This window comes from Typopeltis vanoorti, chromosome 22 (assembly GCF_054136105.1).
Source record: "Typopeltis vanoorti isolate ZY-2024b chromosome 22, IOZ_Tvanoo_1.0, whole genome shotgun sequence".
NCBI classification, from domain to species: Eukaryota; Metazoa; Arthropoda; class Arachnida; order Uropygi; family Thelyphonidae; genus Typopeltis; species Typopeltis vanoorti.
The window spans coordinates 63032107-63058109 of record NC_143570.1 but is presented as its reverse complement, the minus strand read 5'-3'; the positions used below and the strand labels follow the sequence as shown (position 1 = coordinate 63058109).

The 26003-nt window shown below is 38.3% G+C and overlaps 1 protein-coding gene across 4 annotated transcripts in view; it reads right to left on the bottom strand.

The window, feature by feature from the left end:
* Positions 1-26003, bottom strand: part of LOC150094462 (hemocytin-like) — a 2636009-nt gene that overhangs the window by 2045085 nt on the left and 564921 nt on the right. For all 4 annotated transcript variants that reach the window (XM_090412206.1, XM_090412207.1, XM_090412208.1 and 1 more), the window contains exon 18: positions 14492-14704. In XM_090412206.1, the coding sequence (XP_090268332.1) occupies positions 14492-14704 (213 nt within the window). The remainder of the gene's footprint in view (positions 1-14491; positions 14705-26003) is intronic.

The following is a 26003-nucleotide window of genomic DNA, read 5'->3' as shown; positions in this document are numbered from 1 at the left end:
ATAAACATTTTTTGTTTAATTTGAGTCTCGGGTCTGGGTTAGTCCGAGAGCGTGGAAAGAAGGGAAAAATAGTTCCACTGCATAAAGGAGGTTCCAAAACTGCTGTTGCAAATTACCGACCGATCAGCATATCAGGAATTGTTGTCAAGGTCTTGGAGAAAATACTCAAGAGGAAAATACAGGATCAGTAACTTGCTCAAGTTTTATAAAGTGAGCAAGTTCAGTAAGCCTTGTCCAGTTCACTGACGGCTGAACTGGACAAGGGTAATGGATTTACAGTGATTCAACTGGACCTTGCTAAGGCCTTTGACAGGATACCACATGGAATTCTAATCAGTAAACTGCAGCATATGGGGATGGATATAGGGTTGGTGAGATGGATAAGAGGGTGGTTGATGGAGAGATATCAGAGAGTGGTTTATTCAGGAGTAGAGTCCAAAAGACGGCCTGTGACTAGTGGTGTGCCACAGGGTTCTGTTCTTGGACCACTAGTGTTCAATTTGTTCATTAATGATATAGGAAAGTATCTGAGAAGAACTGTTCATTTGTTTGCTGATTATGCAAAGTTAGGTAGAGCAATAGTGAGTGCACAGGATGTCAAAATTTTGCAAGATGATTTGGATAGGTTGGAGGACTGAGCTAAAGAAAATGGATGACAATTTAATGTGGCAAAATGTAAGGTTATGCATTTCGGGGTGAAAAGATTAGCAGCAGTATATCACATTGCTGGAACTGTACTCCAGAAGATTGATGAGGCCAGGGATTTGGGAGTGTTGGTGGAAAGGGAGTTGAAGTTTTTTTGGGGGGGGGGGGGGGGGGGGCACATCGCAAAAGTGGCTAAATCAGCTCATCAAATCACTTGGTTGCTGAAAGATACTTTAACAAGCAGAGACAAACAGGTTATTGTTCCTCTGTATCGAGTCTTCATAAGACCCCATCTAGACTAATGTGCCCAGATATGGGTGCCAGGATTTCTTCTTGATGGGGAGGAGGTGGAGAGGATCCAGAGACGAGTGACCAAGATGATAGCAGGTCTATGGAATGAATCTTCAACCTTATGAGAACAGGTTGAAGATTTGTGGGTTGCAGAAATTGGTTGATAGGTGGAAAAGGGATGATATGATTGGAACATTCAAATTACTGAAGGGTTTCTATAAGATTAATTCAGAATATATTTTTGAGAATAGGATTGGTGGTGGGAGGAATAGGGGCCATACAGAGAAGCTGGGCAACAGCATGGTTAGCAGGGTGTTAGAGCTAGGTTTTTTAATTGGGGAGTAGTGAATGAATGGAATAAGCTGTCAGAGTCTGTTGTGGGTGCTATGACAGTAAATGAGTTCAAGGTGAGGTATGATAGATACTGTGTGAACATCGAATAGTTGTTCTTGACATGATGTTAGGGCCTCCCTCGATGAGTCTATGGACTCCTTGGAGTTGCCCGTAATAATAATAATAATAATAATAATAATAATAATGGTTTTCTTATTCCAATGATTTTGGGAAGATTAAACTCACTCAGTGAAACCAATTTCATCTCCCTTATTTCTGATACGTCTGGCATTTGTAAACAATCACAGTAGTTCCTTTTTAGGTCTATAACCATTCCTATCCAAGCCACTTGGTTGTGATTTTCTCTCCACACCTGCCCTTGCCCAATCATCTTTATCACTGCACATATCACTGCAGTAGGTTTAGATGGAATATCAGCTCGAGTGTTGCGCGAATGTGCAATTGTCATTGTCAAAAGGAATTGTCAACCCCTCTTACTTGGATGTTTAACTTAAGTTTGAACTCTGGTATGGTCCCTAGGGAGTGGAAGTTAGACAAAGCGGTTCCTTTGCATAAGAATGGCTCTAAAACTGTGATAGTTAATTACAGACCAGTCACCATCTCAGGAGTAGTGGTTAAAGACAAAATTGAAGAATGGGTGGATCAGGATATGATACTCTATAGAGGCCAACATGCTTTTGTTAAAGGTAGATCTTGCCTTAGATCTATTAACTTTTTTATAATAGAATGATATCTGAGTTGGACAAAGGAACTGGCTACACAGTGGTACTTCTGGATTTTGCTAAGGCCTTTGACAGGATACCTCATGGAACACTACTACGCAAATTGGAGTAGATGGGAATGGATACTAAATTGGTGATATTGATAGGAGAATGGCTCAAGGAGAGATAACAGAAGGTGGTGCATGGAGGAGCCGAGTCCAGGATGAGGCAGGTGACCAGTGGTGTGCCTCAGTGCTATGTGCTTGGACCATTCTTGTTTAATTTGTATATAAATGATATAGGAAATGGCTTAAAGCGAGATACAGTTGTTTGCTGATGATGCAAAGTTGGGTAGCGCAATAAAAAATCAAGCTGATGTTGAAAGTTTGCAGGATGATTTAAATAAGCTGGTTGAATGGCAAATGACAATCTGAAATGACAGAGGAGATCGCCTAGTCCAGTTCTGTCAGGAAGAAGCTCTAACAATAGCAAATACCTGGTTTAAACTTCCACCCAGAAGACTGTACACTTGGAAATCGCCTCAAGATAACCAACATAACATTGTCCGAAATCAAATTGATTATATACTGATAAATAAAAGATTCCACAGTAGTATAAAGAGTGCAAAGACTTATCCTGGAGCAGATATCTCATCAGACCACAATCCCATAGTTGCAGAAGTACATCTTAGATTAAAATCAGCTAAAAAATCACAAAAGAATAAAAAGAAAATTGATGTAGAAAAACTGAAAGACCCGAACATAAATAAAAGTGCCAAGACACAGCTTAACCTGCGATTACAACAGATTAACATAGAAGAAAATAAAAGTGTGGAATCTCTTTGGAATAGCTTAAAGAATGCCATTGTAACAACAAGTATTGAAGAAGTAGGTTACGTGAATAATATAAAACAACAGGAATGGATGACAGATGAGATTCTTTCTCTTATTGATACAAGAAGAATGTACAAAAACAAAGACCGAGCCAGGTATACAGAAACACATAACATCATCAAGAAAAAAATAAAAGAAGCCAAGGAAAATTGGATGAAAAATTTATGTACTGAAATTGAACTGCTTCAGAAGAAACATGATAATTTCAATCTGTATAAGAAAATCAACGAAATTTCCGGAAAACTGAGGAAAAAGCAAATAGTGTCTCTAAGAGACGAAAATGGAAAAATAGTTCTAGAAGAAGAGAATAAAGCACAGATTTGGATAAAATATGTAACAGAACTTTTCAATGATACTAGACTGAAGCCTATAAATATAAAAGATAACATTCAAGGACCAGCAATCATGAAATGCGAAATAGAGAAATGCTATACGAACAGGAAAAGCCAGTGGACCAGATGGTGTGCAAACAGAATTTTTAAAATTAATAGAACCAGATAACATCAAACTTCTTGAAAAACTATTTAATGAAATATATGAAAGTGATGAATTTCCATCAGATTGGTGCAAATCTACATTTATCACTATCCCAAAGAAACCCAAAGCAAATTCCTGTGGTGACTTCTGACTTATTAGTCTAATGAGCCAAACATTAAAAATAGTTTTGAAAGTAATTCAGAATCGCATTTATAGAAAAAGTGAAGAAACTCTAAGTGAAACACAATTCGGCTTTCGGAATGGTTTTGGTACTAGAGAGGCCCTTTTCTGTACCCAAATATTGATACAAAAATGCATAGAAAAACAGAAATCTGTCTTTATGTGTTTCATAGATTTTGAAAAAACATTCGACAAAGTCAGACACACTAACTTAATAGAAGTCCTTCAACAAACAAGGCTAGACGAACAAGACATAAGACTAATAACAAATCTGTATTGGAATCAGTCAGCTACTGTTCAATTAGACAACATTACCACCAGTGATATTAACATCAAAAGAGGAGTGAGACAAGGATGTGTGCTCTCACCACTCCTGTTCAACATATACGCAGAGGTAATCTTTAAAAAAGCATTGGAAGAATGTCCAGAGGGAATCACAATAAATGGAAAGATTGTTAACAACCTACGATATGCAAATGACACCGTGCTAATTGCAGATAACATTATAGATCTCCAAAAACTCATTGACAGAGTATACATAGAAAGCCAAAGAATGGGAATAAATATAAACATCAACAAGACAAAATACATGATCATCAGCAAACATCCAGCCTCATCAATGAAACTGACACTCAATGGGAAAAATATTGATCAAGTGTCAAGATATAAATATCTTGGTTGTTGGCTTAATGAACGGTGGGATCCAGAAATAGATATAAAGACAAGGATTGAAGTTGCACGGCAGTCCTTCATGAAAATGAGAACACTATTCTGCAATAAAGACCTAAACATGGAAGTCAGATGCCGAATGCTGAAATATTATGTGTGGTCTATTCTGCTCTATGGAGTTGAAACATGGACATTGAAGGCGACAACCATCAAGAAAATCGAAGCCTTTGAGATGTGGCTATACAGAAGAATGCTAAAGATATCATGGACAGAAAAAATTACCAATGAAGAGGTCTTAAAATCCATTGGCAAAGCTAAACATCTTGTACAAATAATCAAGAAACAAAAAACATCATATCTTGGCCACATCATGAGAAACAGCAAATACCAACTTCTACAAACTATTTTTGTAGGAAGAATTGATGGCAAAGGAACTAGAGGAAGAAAAAGAATATCATGGTTTGACAACATCAAGACGTGGACAGGAAAGAGCAGTGCACAACTGCTCAGATTAGCACAAGACCGCAGTTTGTTCGCCAAGATGGTCGCTGACCTTCGATAGAAGATAGCACAATAAGAAGAAGAATGGGCAAAAGGTAATGGATGTCAGTTCAATGTGGAAAAGTGTAAAGTCATGCATTTTGGGATTAAAGGATTACCAGCTGTGTATTACATTGATGGAACAGTACTACTCCAAGAGATTGATGAGGCTAGGGACTTAGGGGTGTTGGTAGGTAGGGAGATGAAGTTCGGGGAACACATTGCTAAGGTGTCCAAGATTGCACATAGGATTACTTAGTTGTTGAGGAACACACTGACATCCAGAGATAAAGAGGTTATCATTCGCCTTTATAAAGCATTGATACTTCTACATTTGGATTACTATGCTCAGGTCTGGTCACCTGGATTCCTTGGAGATGAGGAGGCTGTGGAGAGGGTTCAGAGAAGAGTGATTAAGTTGGTGAGTGATGTAAAAATGCTCCCTACATTGATAGATTGAGAGCTTGTGGGTTGAAGAGGTTGGTTGATAGGCAGAGAAGAGGGGATATGATAGAAACATTTAAATTACTGAAAGCTTTTTATAGGACTGATGCAGGGGAAATGTTTCAGCTGTGCGATAGTGATGGAAGAACAAGAGCTCATTTCTGGAAATTTAAGAAGAGGTTGGTTAACAAGGGTGTGAGAACAAGGTTTTTTGCCTGGAGAGTGGTGAATGAGTGGAATTCATTGTCTGACTTAGTTGTGAGTTCTTTGTCTATAAATGAATTCAAGAAAAGATATGGCAGATATTGTTTTGTTTGTTTGGGTCTCCCGCGATGAGTCTACTGACTCCATGGAGATACCATAATAATAATACTACTACTAATAATAATATATTTATTCAGTCTCATCTTCTCCACCCCATACTGCAATATATTCCATCTCCAGAAACACGTTTGCTGCTACTTTCAACATCCACTCTCTCGATACCATATCTCTCTGTCCACCTGGGCTCCTGCCATTTCCCTGTTCATCTTGCATTCCCATTCTCTCTGCATGTCTCATGCTACTTCTGTTTCCACTGCAAATCACTTCTGCCTCTCCAATACCACTCTCCTGTTCTTTCACTTCGTCTCTTACTTCTGATATCTTGTTTGCATCACACACTGCACTTCCATCTAGCAATGCAAACAAGGCTCACCTTCCACATAGAAGCAGTTTTTGACATGAACTTTTCTCCAAAGAAAGTACTAAAGACTTGTTAGTCAGCTTAATTTGAAACTGGATGTCTACCTCTCTGCTGGGAGTTTGAGAGATTCTCATCCTTTGTAAATATCGGCAAGGATTTATTATGTATTTATTATGTTTATCTTCATCCTCTCCTTACAGAAATCCTCATATAACTAGCAACCACTACATCTCATTTATGATAGCACTGTCTGACAAAATCAAATTCAAAACCTCAATCCTTGCATGGGCTGTGTTACATAATGCCGGTAACTGTCTTCAAACACTCAAGAAATTGGTTTTCTTTACTTACAGATACTACTCTTCATCACAGTCTATGTTACCATAATTAAAATAACCCATAATGATCCCCTTTCCTATTTACTTAATTAACTTGCTTATACATGTATTATCACTGTCCTCCATATTACCAAGTCTATGCACCGAATTATGAACTGAATTCTATCCACCTCTCCCTCACACCACTCCTGCAACTTGCATGGGCACAAATCCTTTTCTATCATTAACAGTACTCCACATCCCTTTTTTGTGTTTTTCTATCTTCACAAAAATACATCTTAACACTCCGTCTCTCTTCCTGGCAACCACTCTATAACAGGATGCCATACTTATCCAATCACATCTCACTTATTATAAGTTTTCGGATGGACAAATTCAATCATTGCAAAACTTTCATTCCCCTTATTTGGATACTTCTGGCATTCATATACAAACACGGCAATTCATTTCTGGGTCTATACTGAATTCTACTGATATCAATTCTTAGATGTCTTCTCACCAGTCATTCCCTGCTCTCATTACCCACTCCAGAATCCTCTCTAGATTCAAATGTTCATGATTTCAGTTCCTCTTCTAGCATCACCCTTTCTCCAGCTGTCACTCCATCTACCCAAACTCTCCCCCTTAACCTGTCTTGCATCATCAATCATGTTATTCCGTTCTTCATTCATAAGCACTTCTTCAATCCCGCCTACCTTACCCTTTTGTTCCTCCACATTCCTTCTTACTTGCTCAAATCCATTCTCCATGGTGATTACTCTATTTCGACATAATACATCATAATACAATGATGTATTATGAGTTTTGGTATGAACTATTTGTACTAAATATTGCTAGTTATTTATTTGAAAGTTTATTTTTCACTTGGTTAGAATATAATAAATTTAGTTTAATCCTTTATCCAAGTGTGATCAAACAAAGTTTGCGCAAGAAAGTATCTTCAGGACTGGGGTAAGGTGGAGAAAGCTACCAACACTCCTATCTCAGTATCTCCCATAATGCAAAACACATCTCCTTGTGGATATGTCTAATGTTATGCATTAAGGGAAGGGCCACTACCCAGACTAGTTTCGACCTTTATTGAGGTCTCTTCAGTGGGAGCCAGGCCCAAGTGGAGATAATAGCCAGAAGCATTAGCAAGGTCATCTCTACATATGTTGTACCACCTTACCCCAGTCCTGAAGATACTTTCAGGCGCAAACTTTGTTTGCTCACACTTGGATAAAGGATTAAACTAAATTTATTATATTCTAACCAAGTGAAAAATAAACTTTCAACATCTTTCTCTAAATCCAGAGTAATTTATTAAAAAGGTGGCACACCATTTGGCAACTCCTATAGGTAGAGATGACCTTGCTAATGCTTCTGGCTGGTATCTCCACTTGGGTCTGGCTCCCACTGAAGAGACCTCAATAAAGGTCGAAACTAGTCTGGGTAGTGGCCCTTCCCTTAATGCATAACATTAGACATATCCGCAAGGAGATGTGTTTTGCATTATGGTAGATACTGAGATAGGAGTGTTGGTATCTTGCTCCACCTTTGCAAGGAGTCGCCCTAGTGTTGTACCACCTTACCCCAGTCCTGAAGATACTTTCAGGCACAAACTTTGTTTGCTCACACTTGGATAAAGGATTAAACTAAATTTATTATAGTTATGTATTTGTATCTAACATGTTTTTTTGTTTCTTGATTACTGTGTTTGGTAAATGAAAGGAAAATGAAATATGATAAAGATATATATAAACTCATTAGGATCTCTTACTCTGCAGAGATAAATAGGAATAATAAGAGTTTAATAAGAGTTTTGCAACAACACAGTTTCCAAGAGAGTGGAATGAGGATAAAATTGTTTCACTGCATAAAGATGGTGATAAGGCTGTAGCTTCAAATTATAGACTGGTCTGTATATCTGGAGTTGTTGTGAAGCTTCTGGAGAGATTGGTGAGAAGTAGGATAGAGAAATGGGTTGATAATAGCAGTATTCTCTGTGGTTATCAGCATCAGTTTGTTAAGGGGGGATCATATTTCACTAGCATACTTATGAACTATAACAAGGTGACAAATAACTAGGACATGGGAGATGCATATACAGTGGTGTACTTGGATTTTGCAAAGGCTTTTGATAGATTGCCACATGACAAGCTCTTAGATAAATTGAAACAGATGGGATTGGATAACAGACTTCTGTGTTGGATCAGTGACTGGCTGTCAGATAGGTATCAGAAAGTTGTATATAGGGGTGCAGTATCTCGAAAGAGAAAGGTCACCAATGGTGTGCCACAGGAGTCAGTTTTGGGGCCATTGTTGTTCAATTTGCATGTTAATGATATTGGGTTAGGTTTAACTAGTGATATCCAGCTGTTTGTGGATGATACAAAACTGGGGAGAGCAATGCACAGTCAAGCTGATGTTAATGCCTTACAAGGGGACTTGAATAGATTGCCTGAATGGGCAGGTAAGGGGATCTATCAATTCAATGTTGCAAAGTGTAAGGTTTGAGATTTGGTAAGCAATGATGGGGTGCAAAGTATACACTTGGTGGGGAAACTTTAACAGAAGTAGAGGAGATGAGAGATCTAGGAGTGATGGTGAACAAGGACCTGAAATTCAGGGGCCACATTGCACAAGTTGTGAAGACATCACATCGAATAATGGCAATGAAGCAGAGAATCCTGACATGCAGAAATAGAGCGGTTATGATTCTATGTTGGAAAGGGTACAGAGATGATTCACAAAGGTAGCCAGTGGTCTTTGGAATGTGGAGTATGAGGACAGATTGAGAGAATGTAAGTTGCAGAGTCTCGTGAATAGGAGGAAAAGCAGGGGGATATGATTGAGACATATAAGCTGGTCAGAGGTTGTTATCAGGTAGACATGAAAGAGATTTTTCATAGAATGGGAGAGGGAATAGAACAAGAGGCCATTGCTGGAAACTGAATAAGGAGGGTGTGAGCAAAGGAGTGACAAGCAGGTTCTTTGCATGGAGGGTGGCTGGTGAGTGGAATGCATTGCGAGTGTGTTGTGGATGTGAACACATTGAATCAGTTTAAGACGTGGCTGGATGAGCACTGTATGTAATAATGAGTACCTCCCATGATGAGTCTCTGACTCCATGGAGGTCAAATGTTGATAATAATAATAATAATAGAAACAAAAATAGCTTATGAAAAAGTGATGAGAAATGAAACAAGCAGATAACCTACAGAATAAATTGAATGCATGGAACTGTGCAAAACAATCAGAAAACATATCACGGAAGAAATAAGAAAATTCAATTGTACATTCATACAACGAACCACTGAAAACAACTGTAGTCTCAAAAAAGCCAAACAGCAATTGATGAACAACAATAAACAGATGGTTGCATCAAACTATGACATGGAACTATAACCACAGATAGATATGCTACAGCAAACACAAATTGAAGAATTTTACTACTTATTGCATCAGGATGACAAATTAAATGAATAAGAAGAAGACAACTACGAAATAACTGAAGTGCCACAGATTTTACCAGAAGAAGTTATATAGGGCATTCAAAGCATGCAAAATGAAAAAGCTGAAGGCAAGAATGTAGTTGTAGCTAAACTTCTAAAAGAAGGTGTGAAAATTATCTATAAAATCTTGGCAAAACAATTTACCCTTTATCTGAAAAAAAAACAACAACTAAGTAATAAGAACATGGAAGAAGGCTACCCTAATTCTGATATATAAAAAAAAATGAAGTAAAAGACTTGATACTCTATGGGAGAAGTTATACTGGAGGAAGTAGGAGAGACAAGAGATCTGGGGTTGATGATTGATAGAAACCTGAAATTTAGAGGACATATTGAAAAGGTGGTGAAGGTAACACAGAGGATTGCTGCAATAATGAGAAGGACACTGACCTGCAGAGATAAAATAGTTATCATTCCATTGTATAAGACCCTGATAGACCACACTTGGACTACTGTTCTCATATTTGGTCCCCAGGATTTGAAAGGGAAAAATTAACTGTGGAAAGGGTACAAAGGCAGATAACAAAGATGGTTTCAGGACTGTACAAGGATAGTTATGAGGATCAGCTGAGGGAATGTGGACTGCAGAGTTTGGTGGATAGAAGAAGGAGAGGTGATATAATTGAGACTTTTAAACTGTTGAGAGGTGGTTACAGGGGTGACACTGGGGAGTTCTTTCGCTTGGTTGAACAGCGGGAAGGAGTGATGACAAGAGGCCATCCCTGGAAGTTATGAAAGGAAACTGTGAGCAAGAGGGTGTGGAGTGGTTTCTTTGCATGGAGGGCGGTTGAACCATGGAATGCATTGCCTGATGGAGTGGTGAGCAAGAACAGTCAATAATAATAATAATAATAATAATAATAATAAACTACAGACCATCAATCTACTATCAGCGATTTAAAAAGTGTTCACAAAAGTCTTGGCTGAAAGTCTTCTATGGCTCTATATAGAATACAACCAAAAGAACAGGCAGGCTTTTAAAGTGACTTCAGTATGATGTACCATATTCAAGTTGTACTACAGTATATCGAATGGTGTAATGAATAGAAGTTACAATATATATCTTGGTTTTATTTATTATGATAAAGCCTTTGATTGAGTATAAATTAAACATAACAAGAAATTATATTCTTGATTTAATCTTTTATTCAAGTGTAAGCAAACAAAGACTGCACTTGAAGTAACTTCACAACTGGGCAATTCATATATAGAGCAAATGACTTCACATCACTTGCCTTAATATCCCATAATGCAAAGCACATATCCTTATGGACATGTATAATGTTATGCATTATGATAAGGGTCATTACCCAGACTAGTTTCAACCTTCATTGAGGTGAAAAAGTAAAGGGGCTCATCATGGGCATAGAGTAGTTAGTATAAGGGTGGAAGAAAGCCTGATAGTAAGTATTATTATTATTATTATTCAGGCCTCCATGGAATCAAGAGACTCATCATGGGAGGTCCCTCCTAGGAAACACAAAGTCTATCATACCACTCCTTGAACTCACTGACCGTTCTCGCTCTCAACACTCTATCAGTCAATGCATTCCATGGTTCCACCACCCTCGATGCAAAGAAACCACTCTACACCCTCCTGCTCAGTTTCCTTACATACTGCCAAGGGATGACCCCTTGTCATCACTCCTTCTCACTGATCCACCAAGTGAAAGAACTCCCCAGTGTCCTCTTGTACAACAGTTGAAAAGTCTCTATCATATCACCCCTGCTTCTTCTATCCACCAAACTCTGCAGTCCATATTCCCCCAGCTAATCTTCATAATTAACATTGTACAGTCCTGAAACTATCTTTGTTATCCACTTATGCACCCTCTCCACAGTTAATTTATCCACTTCAAATCCTGGGAACCAAATTTGAGAACAACAGCCTAAGTGTGGTCTGATCAGGGTCTTATTCAACGGAATGATAATTCTTTTATCTCTGCAGGTCAGCTTCCTTTTCAGTATTGCAGCAATATACTTCTGGGTTATGTTCACTACCTTTGCAACCTTACCCGTGATTTTCAGTTTTCTATCCACTACTTCTTCCAGTACAGCTCCTTTAATTGAGTATGCAGTCTCCCATCGATGTATCCCAAACTTCAAGACTTTACATTTTGCTTCATTAAACCGATAGCGCCATTTATTTGCCCATCTGTCTAGTTTATTCAAATCCTGCTGCAGGGCTACCACATATGTACTATTACTAATAACCCTTCCCAGCCTCACATCATCTGCAAACAATTGAATATCCCCTTGCAATCCATTGACAAAGTCATTGATATAAAAGCTAAACAATACAGGTCTTAGTACTGAGCCCTGTGGAACCTTACTTGTAACCTTCTGCTTCTTTGATATTGACCCCCAACCATACATAACTCTCTGATACCTATCCGACAGCCAATCCTGAATCCAGTAGATGAACCCAACATCTAATCCCATGTACTGCAACTTAAATATCGACTTATCATGTGGCACCCTGTCAAATGGCATTGCAAAATTTAAAAAAAATGGCAGTATATGCCTTTCCCTCATCAACTGCTCTTGTTACTTTATTATAAATCCCAATCATATTATTTAAGTTACATTGCCCATTAACAAATCCATACACTGCCCAATGCTGTATATAGTCCCTCACTAATTTCTCCATGACCTTAACAACTACAAATGAAACACAAACTATCCTATAATTAGACAATTCCGGTCTGCTGATGCCCTTATGCAACGACACTATCCTACCTTCCTTATTCTTTGGGTACCTTTCCCATAGCCAGACTTTCATTGAAAATCCAGGTTAAAGGAGATGTCAGTTCTTTAGCACATTCTCTCAAAACCCATCTTGAAATACCATACAGTCCAACTGCTTTACTAACATCCAGAGTACTCAGGATTTGGAACACACTCTCCTCTTGCAACTCTAAATCTTGAACCTACCCTACCCCTCTAGTATTAAAACCCTCTTCTCAAAGATGAAATACCCCAATAAACTGCTCATTGAACAACTCCACATCTTATGCCCTCTGCATCAGTCATTCTATTCCCATTTTATCCCATAATATCCCAAAGCATTTCTCCTCCTACTGGCCACAAAGATGAAATATTCCCAAGGATTTTCTTTGGATCTTAGTGACAATCTCTTCTCATATTCCAATTTTGTCTTCCTCACCATACTAGTCGTTTCCTCACCTGAGTCTTATATTCTTCGTGCATCTGCTCTCCGCCTCTCTCCTTATATCTCTTCCATAATATCTTTTACACTCGCAGTTCCTGTTTGATATTGTTTGTCATCCACTTTACACCAAATTATGTCAGCTTTTTCACTCGTGGAATACAGCTTACTATTGCTGGTAACAAACATTCCTTCACAATTTCCAAGCATTAATGATATACTAGCCTTCCAATTCCATCCTCCATGGAACTGCCCCAAGTTGATATCTAAGGATATTATAATCACCTGCCTTATAATTACACATATGTTCCCTTTTCTTTGATACTCTCGCACGTCTATTCATCTTACAAGTCAAAATCACAACAGGGGTTGTGGTTTTGACTCCAACTGGGAGGGAGAAATGTCATTTCGGTTATTATCAGCTCTTGTGATGCTATGACCAAATCCAAAACTCCTGAACCTCTTGTTCCCTCTATTACATGCTGCCTAAGACATTTGTCCCTCAAGAATTCTAGAAATTCCATTCCCTTACTACTACATCTGTTTTCCTCTTCCCAACTTATACTGCTGTAGTTAAAATTTCCTATAACAATCACTGTTCTTGCACTTGCCAAGCTCAATTGCCTAAACATCTACTTCTCCCCACCCTCTGTATTCCGTGGGTCGTAGCAACACCCCATTAAACATTAGGAGAAAGAAAACAAGGATAGATAGAAAGTTGACGTCTAAGACTATTATAATCACCTGGATTATAATTCCACATAAGTTCCTGTCTCTTTGATAAACCTGCATGTCTATTCATTTTTCAAGTCAAAACCACATGGTCACTCTCTCCAACTGGTGGGAGAGATGGCATCTCAGTTATTATCAACTCTTCTGATGCTATGACCAAATCTAAAACTCTTGAACCTCTTGTTTTCTCTATTACATGTTGCCTAAGACATTTGTCCCTCAAGAATTCTAGAAATTCCATTCCCTTATTACTACATCTGTTTTCCTCTTCCCAACTTATACTGCTGTAGTTAAAATTTCCCATAACAATCACTGTTCTTGCACTTGCCAAGCTCAATTGCCTAAACATCTACTTCTCCCCACCCTCTGTATTCCGTGGGTCGTAGCAACACCCCATTAAACATTAGGAGAAAGAAAACAAGGATAGATAGAAAGTTGACGTCTAAGACTATTATAATCACCTGGATTATAATTCCACATAAGTTCCTGTCTCTTTGATACTCCTGCATGTCTATTCATTTTCCAAGTCAAAACCACATGGTCACTCTCTCCAACTGGTGGGAGAGATGGCATCTCAGTTATTATCAACTCTTCTGATGCTATGACCAAATCTAAAACTCTTGAACCTCTTGTTTTCTCTATTACATGTTGCCTAAGACATTTGTCCCTCAAGAATTCTAGAAATTCCATTCCCTTATTGCTACGTGTAGCATCCTCTCCCCAATTTATACTGCTATAGTTAAAATCTCTCATAACAATCATTCTTACAATAGCCAAGCTCAATTGTCTAAACATCTCCCGGAATGGAATATTATGGAATATTATTATTTGGAATATTATATGGAATAATGATATATTATTTATTCAAACACTTACTTACAACCTGGTGCACATGCTGCCGTTGTACATCTACCTACAACATGCATATTTTCACATGTCAAAGGGCAATCGGGAACACAAGAGCTATAAATCATATTGTACTCTTGCAAACATGATGATGACTGATCCAAAGGTATCTTTTCTGTTGTCATGGTGGTTAGTTCTTCAATTCTGGCAGATTGACATTTCCAAAGAGCATTTGTACATGTACTAAAAAATAAATAATAAATAAACCATGAATATCATTAAGTAAGTATGGCGAGTTTGTGTATTTAAATATTTTAACCAAGCATTAATTAATACTACTAATCAATAATTATATATTTGGTTTTATACTACTAATCAATTTTGACCAAATAATAGACAATACTAAAATTCCTTTTAAATATAGCAAAAAAAAATATATATATATATATATATTCTATTGCTTCAAGTAAGCTAAACATGAGAAGAGAACATAAACCTCTTAAAGTGAAGTTTTAAATAGCTGATGGAAGTTTTTCCACTTGGTTATATATTATGGGATATGGAAGATTATATATCAATGGGAGATTATTATGGAGATTATATATTATTATACATTAAAGATACCAAGATATTATGTACTTGGTTTAATCCTTTATCTAAGTGTAAGCAAACAAAGATGCTGGAAGTTATTTCACTTGGTTAGACTATAAATTATATATTTAGTTTAATCCTTTATCCAAATGTAAGCAAACAAAGTTCGTGCCTGAAGTATCTTCAGGACTGGGAAACTCGTGGTAAAGGTGGAATAAATTCTCATCACTTGCTTTAGCATCTCCCATAAATGCAAAGCACATCTCCTTGTGGACATGTATAATGTTATGCATTAAGGGAAGGGCCACTCCCCTGACCACTTTCCCTGTATTAAGTGCGGGGTTACCTCTCCAAAAACTCGTGAGATTCCTCAGATCATCCAACAGTGAGGGACATTAAAGATCAAAAACTCAGCGTTGTTCCCCTCAGTAACAGGCTCACCCTGTCACTGAGAAGAATTCTCAGTGTTTGGCTCTACCCAGTGGCAAGCTCATGCCACCACCAAGCAGAACCACTCATATTTTTTCATCTGAGGGGTAACAGCAACAGCGGTGCCCCAGTTAACTTCATGAGCTACAGCATTGCCATCCATTACCCCACTGCCGAGCCTTAGTTAGAACTTCATTTGCAAGCATTACCATCCATCCCCCAAGCTTCCAACCGGTTTCGACCCTGAAGGGTCTCATCAGTGGGCGCCAGATCCAGTGGAGGTGATACCAAGGTGGAAGTAATGGAGAAGTCATATTTACCTATACGAGTTGCCAAAAGGTGTCACACCTTATTATTAAATTACTATGGATTAGAGAAGGATACTGGAAGTTATTTCACTTGGTTAGACTATAAATTATATATTTAGTTTAATCCTTTATTCAAGTGTAAGCAAACAAAGTTTACGCCTGAAGTATCTTCAGGACTGGGTCAACTCATGGGAAAGGTGGTATAAGTTCTCATCACTTGCCTTAGCATCTCCCATAATACAAAGCACATCTCCTTCCGAACATGTATAATGCTATGCATTAAGCAAAGGGCCACTGAGTCTGGTTCCCAATGATGAGACCTCAATAAAGGTCGAAACCAGTCTGAGTAGTGGCCCTTCCCTTAATGCATAACATTATACATGTCCACAAGGAGATGTGCCTTTGCATTATGGGAGATGCTAAGGCAAGTGATGAGACCTTATACCACCTTTACCATGAGTTGTCCAAGTCCTAAAGATACTTCATGCCCAAACTTTGTTTGCTTAAACTTAGATAAAGGATTAAACCAAATATATATAATTTGTAAACAAACAAAGTTTACACCTGAAATATAATCAGGACTGGGGCAACTCATATATAGATGCTAATGACTTTACATCACTTGCCTTAGTATCCCATAATGCAAAGCACATATCCTTATGGATATGTATAATACTATGCATTATATTGAAGGGTCACTACCTAGACAGGTTTCGACCTTTATTGAGGTCTCGTTAGCGGAAGCCAAACCCAGAGGTGATAATAATGTTGAAGTAATGAAGTAATACAAAGTTTTACATATATCAACTTCCAACAACTACCTCTAATCCTAGTATTTTAATAATAAGGTGTGACATCTTTTAGCTACTCGTATTTGAAAATATGACCTTGGCATTACTTCAACCTCAGTATCACCTCTGGGTTTGGCTCCCAGTGACGAGACCTCAATAAAGGTCGAAACTGGTCTGGGTAGTGACCCCATCCCATAATGTATAGTATTATACATACCCGTAAGGATATGTGCTTTGCATTATGTGATACTAAGGTAAGTGATGTGAAGTTATTAGCTTCTGTATACGAGTTGCCCCAGTCCTGATTATATTTCAGGCACAAACTTTGTTTGCTTACACTTGGATAAAGGATTAAACCAAGTATATAATTTTTTGGTGTCTTTAATTTGAAGTCTTAAATACCTTATATAGCCTTATTATTTATGCCTCTTTATTCAAGCACTAAGTAAATCGATTTATACATATGCATATAATAATTACCATTTCTTGGCATATATCCTCAGGGTATTTAGGATACAATGAAATTTCAAAACAATAAGAGATTATTTAAAAAGTTTATTAGAAAAAAGATTATTTGAAGCTTATTAGCTCTTTATATTTAAATAAGAGATTATTTATTAATTTTTTTTTTTTTTTCCAACAGTTTACTTTCACATAAAACTATTATTTGTCTGAGTTCCAGTATGACCAGATCTTATATGTTGCAAATTTGATACAGAAATGTAGAAGACAGGATAATAATAATAATAATGATTATTATTATTATAATAACAGAAATTCTGTCATTTTGTACCATCACTTTATATTGTGTATTTATTGTATTGTATTTAATTTGGTTAGCTAAATCCTAAATTGCCAGCCCATCCTCGTTTGTTCAGTATCCAGGTAGATACCTAACAGGGTGCACCATGAGAAGGTGAGGATTCGATATTAGGTCAGAAGCCATTGTCGGTTCTCCGCATTCCTTTAAAAGCTATGTGGAAGTCTCTTCTCAGTTATACAGATTTGACCCTTAAGCATTGCCAGAATTCTTTGTGTTTTCCTCACAGTTTTTCAATTGTTTATTTTTTCACTCATTACCAATTACTTATTTCATCTATTAATAATTTCATCCATAACCAATTATTCTCACTGCAGAACTGTTAGTTTTTAATTTCTCTTTGTACATGTGTGGCTGATATTTAAATGCGTGTGTGCGTGCGTGTGCGTCTGTGTGTTTAGAGGTCGACCATATAGCACCCACAACATCAGATGGCAATCCATTCCAATCTCTCACACACGCTTCTTGATGGCATTCATTTGTAAAAATCTCAAATGTTATTGTGTTTGTTTTTTGCAGTGTTATATACTGCATATGGAATGAAAAATTTCTTTAATCAGGAATGCATTTTGTTATATGATAAAGTACTCTTAAAAAATGTTTCCATTTAGTAAGGCAATGGCATTAGTATTATCAAAGCATCCATGTGGTTAAGTGGAATAAATTAATTTATATTGTTTAGCGTAGTGTTGTGGGGTAACAGGAATGCTAGCAAAGAGTAAGCAAACAAGAAAATTGAACCAAAATGGTCTAATAAACAATTGACTTAACTTCTCAAATCTGAGAAAAATTTTTATATGTTCTCTTTAATTACTCTCCAAAGGCGCATTTACAGGAGGTTATGGCTGGTTGCATACCTAGGGTCCAAATAGTAAAACAAGTAGGGGTTAAATGGATGAATAACACCATTAAGCTTGAGCTGCAAAAAAAGAAACTGTGGAGAGAATTTAAAGAAAAAGGTGACCTGCAGGCACACGAACGGTATAAAGCGCAGGCCAGAAGGCTAACGAGTGTCGTAAAAAATGCAAAAGCGGATTATGAAAGGAAACTAGCTATGCAAGCTAAAGAGAATCCCAAACAGTTCTTTCAATATGCTACAAGCAAAAAAAAAACTGTACACGGCAAAACGATTTTAAGGAATGACGATGGAAAGGACGTCACTGAATCAGATAGTATAGTGGAATTACTGAGAGAGCATTTTTGCAAGAGTATATCATCCAGGTGGTGACATTGAAAAAATGAAGAAACCATTGGTTTATATGGGAATTGTGATGAATGAAGTGGAGGTAAATAGTCTATTACAGAACCTTAATGTGAATACATCTGTGAGATTGGATGGTATACCGGTACGGGTGTTACGTGAAGCGGCTAAATAATTATCAGTGCCCTTGACCATGTTGTTTAATTTGAGTCTCGGGTCTGGTTTAGTCCCAAAGGTGTGGAAAGAGGGGAAAATAGTTCCACTGCATAAACGAGGATCCAAGACTACTGTAGCAAATTACCGAACGATCAGCATATCAGGAGTCATTGTCAAGATCTTGGAGAAAGTAGTCAAGGGAAAAATACAGGAATGGATTGATGAAAATGAGATACTGTACGGGGGACAGCACGGCTTTGTGAAGGGTAGATCATGCCTCAGTAACTTGCTCAAGTTTTATAACACAGTGACGGCTGAACTGGATAAGAGTAATAGGTTTACAGTGATACTGCTGGACCTGGCTAAGATTTTTGACAAAATACCACATGGAATTCTAATCCATAAACTACAACATATGGGAATGGATGTAGGGTTGGTGAGATGGATAGGCGGGTGGTTGATGGAGAGATATCAGAGAGTAGTTTATTCAGGAGTAGAGTCCAAAAGACGGCCTGTGACTAGTGGTGTGCCACAGGGTTCTGTTCTTGGACCACTGCTGTTTAATTTCTTCATTAACGATATAGGGAAGGATCTAAGACGAACAGTTCATTTGTTCACTGATGATGCAAATTTGGGTAGGGCAATAGTGAATGCAGACAATGTCAAAATCTTGCAGGATGACTTGGGGTTCTGGGCTAAGGAGAATGGGTGTCAATTTAATGTGACAAAATGTAAGGTTATGCATTTCGGGGTGAAAAGATTAGCAGCAGTATACCACATTGGTGGAACTGTACTCCAGGAGATTGACGAGGCCAGGGACGTGGGAGTGTTGGTGAATAGCGAGATGAAGTTTAGGGAGCACATTGCAAAAGTAGCCAAATCAGCTCATCAACTCACTTGGTTGGTGCAAAATACTTTGACGAGCAGAGACAAGCAAGTTATTGCTTGTCTCTGCAATAAGGGGTAAAAAGGGAGGGGGGCTATTGATGATAGAGAAAGAGTTATGTCCATACAAAGTAGAGATGCAAGACGGAAATAGTGCCAGTAATTTTGAGGCAGTTGGTGTTAGATAGAGGTGAATGGAATCAAATACTTGGTGGGATGTGGTTAGAGACCAGGTAATGTGGATGGGTGATAGTAAAATGTATAGTCAAATTAGCCAAGCAAATAAGAAAAGGATGATCATTATGGTTGATTTTAATTATGACAATATAGACTGGAATGATGAGATACCAAATGGAAGTAAAAAAAAATGAGTTTCTTGAGTTTTTGACGGATAACTACCTCAGACAGTATGTCTGAGGTAGTTATCCGTCAACAATCCTTGTGTAACAAAGGGCACACAAGGATTGAGGGTCTTGCATTTGGTCATCTTACATGTTGAGGACCCCTGTGAGAAGGACCTAACGGGGGGGGGGGGGGGGGGGATTATGAAGAGCTCAGGAGACAGCTTGCTGGTCTAGCATAGAATGAGGAGTTAGCTGGAAAAGAGATCAATGTAGGTTGGGGGATTTTCAAAAACTATCTAGCAGATGCAATGTCTGAATGTATTCCAAGGGTGAAAAGGTTAAATAAGGTAAGTGTGAGATGGATGAATAAACAGATTAAGCATGTGATACAGAGAAAAAGGGCATTGTGGAGGCAGTATAAGAGAAGTGGAAATAAACAATTTCATGAGGTCTACAAAGACCAGGCACGGAGGGTGACTTGGTTGGTGAGAGTAGCCAAAGAGAGGTATGAACAGCAGTCAGCTAATGAAGCCAAAAAGAATCCTAGGGAGTTCTTTCGATATGTAGCCAGCAAAAGAAAGAATGATTATGGAAGGATGACATTGATTGGAGAAAATGGTATAAAGATAGCTGTAGCAGAATGTGTGGTGGAGATACTTAATGAACAGTTCATAAAGATCTTTCAATCTTGTGAATCTGACTTCATGGAGAGATTGAGAGCATTTGTTGATGGGGAGGAGAGACTGACTGTAAGTGAGCAACAGGTGTTTGGGGAGTTGAGTAAACTAGATGTAAGTAAGGCTGTGGGACTTGATAATATAGTACCGCATATTCTGAAGGAAAGGGCCAGAGAGATGACACCTGCCTTGACATATTTTTTTAATACGAGTCTAGCACTTGGTCAAGTTCCTAAGGAGTCGAAAAAGGGAAAGATTGTGCCACTTCATAAAGGAAAACTCAAAACATCAATCTATAGGCCTATCTGTGTGTCAGGTATTGTGGTTAAGTTGTTGGAGAAGCTTGTGAGAACTAGGATCCAGAGTTGGGTAGACAACAATGGTATAATATTTGATGGATAGCATGGATTTGCTAAAGGGAGGTCATGTTTTAGTAATCTACTTACTTATTACAATGAAGTGACTGCTTCCACGGAGAGAGGAGAAGGATGCACAATAATATACCTGGATTTCGCGAAAGCTTTTGATAGAGTACCTCATGATAAGTTGACAGTCAAACTAGAGTAGATGGGGTTGGATATTAGATTAGTGCATTGGATTGGTGACTGGCTATCTGATAGGTATCAACAAGTTGTGTATGGGGGTGCGATATCCAGGAAAAGGAAAGTCACTAGTGGAGTGCCTCAGGGGTCTGTTTTAGGGCCATTACTATTTATCTTGTATATTAATGATATTGGCAAAGATTTGGATGGAGGTATTCAGTTGTTTGCAGATGATGCAAAGTTGGGATGAACCATAAAGATAAATTGAGTGATTGGGCACGGAAATGGGGATCTGAGTTCAATGTTGAAAAATGTAAGGGCTTAAAATTTGGAAAACAAAGATGGGATGCAGAATTTATGCTTGGTGAGAATATATTGTTGGTGGTAGAGGAAATAAGAGATCTGGGGGTGATAGTGGATAAGGATCTAAAATTTAGGGGACACATTGTCAAAATTGTGAAGACAACACAAAGGCTTCTGGGAATGATGTGGAGGACACTGACGTGTAGAAGTAGGGTGATTCTTGTACCGTTTATAAAGCTTTGATTAGGCCACACATGGACTATTGTGCCCAGATTTGGTCATCGGGTTTTCAGAAGGATGAAGAGATGTTGGAAAAGGTCCAAGGGCGACTAAGGTAGTTTCTAACCTCTGGAATGTTGAGTATGAGGAAAGATTGAGAAGATGTAAATTGCAGAGTCTGGTGGAGAGAAGGAAGAGGGGAGATATGATAGAGACCTACAAGTTGGTAAGGGATTGTTATAAGATCAGTGGTGGAGAAGTTCTACAGAGAATCGTGGGAGATCAGGGGAGAACCAGAGGTCATCCCTGGAAACTGTGTAAAGAGGGTGTGAATAGGGGAGCGAGAGGCAGGTTTTTTTCGTGCAGAGTTGTGAATGATTGGAATGCCTTGCCTGAGAGTGTGGTATCTGCAAGGAGTTTGAGTGTGTTTAAGGCTCGGTATGATGAGATGTGTGTGTGTGTGATAAAAGGACCTCCCAGATGAGTCTTTGACTCCATGAGGTCTTGGGGTAATAATAATAATAATAATAATAATATTGTTCCTCTGTACTGAGCCTTGATAAGACCTCATCTTGCCTCCTGTGCCCAGATTTGGTCACCTGGGTTTCGTCTCGATCGGAAGGAGGTGGAGAGGATCCAGAGGCGATATGGAATGCACCTTACGAGAACATGTTGAAGATTTGTGGGTTGCAGAAATTAGTTGATCGGCAGAAAAGGGAGTGATAAGATTGAGACATTCAAATTGCTAAAGGGTTTCTATAGGATTAATTCAGAGGATATTTTTGAGATCAGGCCTGGTTGTGGGAGAACTGGGGGACACCTATGGAAGCTGGGCAAGAGTGTGGTTAGCAACGGTGTTAGAGCTGGGTTCTTTACTTATAGAGTGGTAAATGAGTGGAATAAGCTGCCAGAGTCTGCTGTGGGTGCTATGACGGTGAGTGAGTTCCAGGCAAGGTATGATTGAGACTGTGAGAATGTTGTATAGTTGTGTGGACATGATGTTTAAGGCCTACCTCGATGAGTCTAAGGACACCCTGGAGTCGCCCGTAATAATAATAATAATAATAATAATATGTAACTCTGGACTAAATAATTGAAGGCCAGTATAATATATCAAGCCTTTTTATATGAGAATATTTTGTGGTTAATGAAAGGCAAGTAACATGTTCCAAGGAGCAATGTGGAATCTGCAATAAAAGTCCTTGTACTGAAAATGCATGTGAATCTGCTCAATTAATATATTCCTATTGCTTGAGTAATTATTCTTTATGCCTACTTCAGGTAAATAGAGAAAAGATGCATTAAGGAAGCTGGAAGGTAATATTCAAGTATATTGGTCAAGTGAGATTTTTAGCTATTGTGTTCAGGGAATTTAAGATAAAATAGATTCTGCTGAATGCTGTATTCAGTTTGTTTTGTAAAATGTTTAATGTTAACTCTCAGTATTTAAGTTAACAGTGAGAGTTGGAGGATGAGAAAATATGACTGAACTCATATTGAGTAATTCTTAGAATGGCCATGTAATTATACATGACATCAGACAATGGCAGTGATGTGGAGGACCCTGACATGAATATTATAGAGGTTATGATGCCATTGTAAGGCCCTGATCAGGGCCTTACAATGGCATCATAACTCATATGGATTATTGTGCATAGATTTGGTTGTTGGGTTTTCGTGATGGTGAGGATATGTTGGAAAGGGTCCAGAGAAGATTCACAAAGGTGATCGGTAGTCTTTGGAATGTGGAGTATGAGGACAGATTGAGAGAATGTAAGTTGCAAATCTTTGAATAGGAGGAAGGGGGGAGGGGATATGATTGAGACATATACACTAGTCAGGGGTTGTTATCAGGTTGACATGGAAGAGATTTTTCAAAGAATGGGAGAGGGGGTAGAATCAGAGCTGGAAACTATAAGGAGGATATGAGCAACGAAGTGAGGAGTAGGTTCTTTGTATGGAGAGTGGTTGCTTAGATGAATGCATTGCCTGAGTGTGTTGTGAGTGTAGACATATTGAATCAGTTTAAAGTACGATTGAATGAGCACTGTGTGCAATAGTGTGTACCTCCCACGATGAATTTCTCACTCCATGGAGATCAGATGATAATAATAATAATAATAAATTATTAAGAAATTAGAAGAGTAATTCAGTACTTAAATATAAAGAGCCAACAGGCTAAAGAATGCTTCAGAATTCTGAATGCTGTATTCAGTTTGTTTTGTAAAATGTTTAACGTTAACTCTCAGTATTTAAGTTAACAGTGAGAGTCGTGAGAGTTAATTAATAATAACAGTGAGAGTTAATTTGATATATATATATATATTTGAGTGGTTAGCCTAGTGGCTGTGTTCTTCGCAACCATATGCCTAGGAAAGGAGTGTCCGAGGTTCGATTCCCATCAGTGATGTGAGGAGCTGAAGGATCTTCCTCAGCCAGTCTAAGTTAGCCAGTCTTGGGCATGGACAGTAGGGTTTTTCTTCCCTACTTTGCAGGAGATTTTCATCCTACAAAAGCAGGCAAACCAGCATTGAGAACTCAATGCCACTGCAGACATAGGATACATAGGGGCATAGGACCGACCAGCTTATCCTGTGAATGGTGAAAGTCTGATGATTAATAAACCCTCAACACCGCAAGATAAAAGAGGGAAGAGGAAGATGTGATTATTATTATTATTATTATTATTATTATTATTATTAAGAGAGACCTCCAGGGAGTCGGAGACTCATCAAAGGATGCCGCATACTACACACACCAGCTATATCATACTTATTCTTGAATTCATTCACACTGCTTGCACTCACAACATTCAATGGCAATCCATTCCAATCATGCACCACCCTCTGAGAGAACAATCTAATCCTCGCACCCTTCTTGGTGGCCTTCATTCTCAGCTTCCAAGGATGCCATCTCATCCTTTCCCCATCCTCCATAAATTGAAAAATTCCATCAATTGAAATCCTGTATGATCCTTTCAGAAGTTTGCAAGTCTCAATTATATCACCCCTCTTTCTCCTGTTTGCTAGTGTCTGCAGTCTAGAAATTCTCAACGTGTCTTCATAATCAGTGTTCCACAATCCTGATATCATTTTTAACACTCTCCTTTGTACTCTCCGCAACATATCAGAATCGGAGTGGAAACCAGGAGATCAGACCTGTGGACAATAGTCAGAGTGAGGTCTTATCAAGGCTTTGTAAAGAGGCAAAATAACATCCTTATCGTCACATGTGAATGTTCGTTTCAGTATTGCAATTATATTTTGAGTTGTATTTGCAATCTTTGCCACATGGCCCCTGAACTTCAACTTCCTATCTATTAATACTCCAAGATCCCTAGCCTTATCAGTTTCTTCTAGCCCAATCCCACCAATATAATACGACATTGGATATCTAATCATGCCAAAGTGAATGACTTTACATTTACTGACATTGAACTGACACCCATTTTCCCATGCTCACAATTCAAGCCTATTCAAATCATTCTGCAAAGAGTGCATATCAGCAGCATTCCTTATTACCTTACTTATCTTTACATCATCAGCAAATAACTGTATGTCGCTTGTCAATTCATTCCCAATATCATTAATGTAAAGATTGAATAACAGTGGACCAAACACTGGACCTTGTGGTACACCACTTGTTTCCTTAAACCTTGTAGACTCTGATCCCCCCATATACCACTTTTTGATATCTGTCAGTCAGCCATCCTCTTATCCATGCTAATATTGTATAACCCAAACCTATTTTCTCCAATTTATGCAGCAGTCTGCCATGCTGTATTCTGTCAAAAGCTTTATCAAAATCTAAAAGTATCATGGTGTATCAGTTCCCTTTGTCTAGTTCAATGGTAACATTGTTATAGAATGTGAGCAAGTTGATAAAACATGACTGTCCCTGAGTAAACCCATGTTGTTCATTGCAAAGTAGAGATTCTCTGTGAACCCATTTCTGAATGCAGGCCCTAACCAATTTTTCCAAAATCTTCACCACCACCACTCCTGAGATATTAATTGGTCGATAGTTGGATACATTGTTCTTTGCACCACCCTTGTGCAATGGAATTACCATACATTCCTGCCGAATCTTCCCTGTTCTGAGACTCATATTAAACATCCTGGTCAAAGGAATGGCCAGTTCAGAATGAACACTCTTTTAGCACACATGCTGATATTCCATCAGTCCCTATTGCTGTTTATGTAACAGCTCTAATACCACAGCCTCACACACCTGAGTTTCTTCATCTAGTGAAGAGGTAATAACAGTGATCTTAATG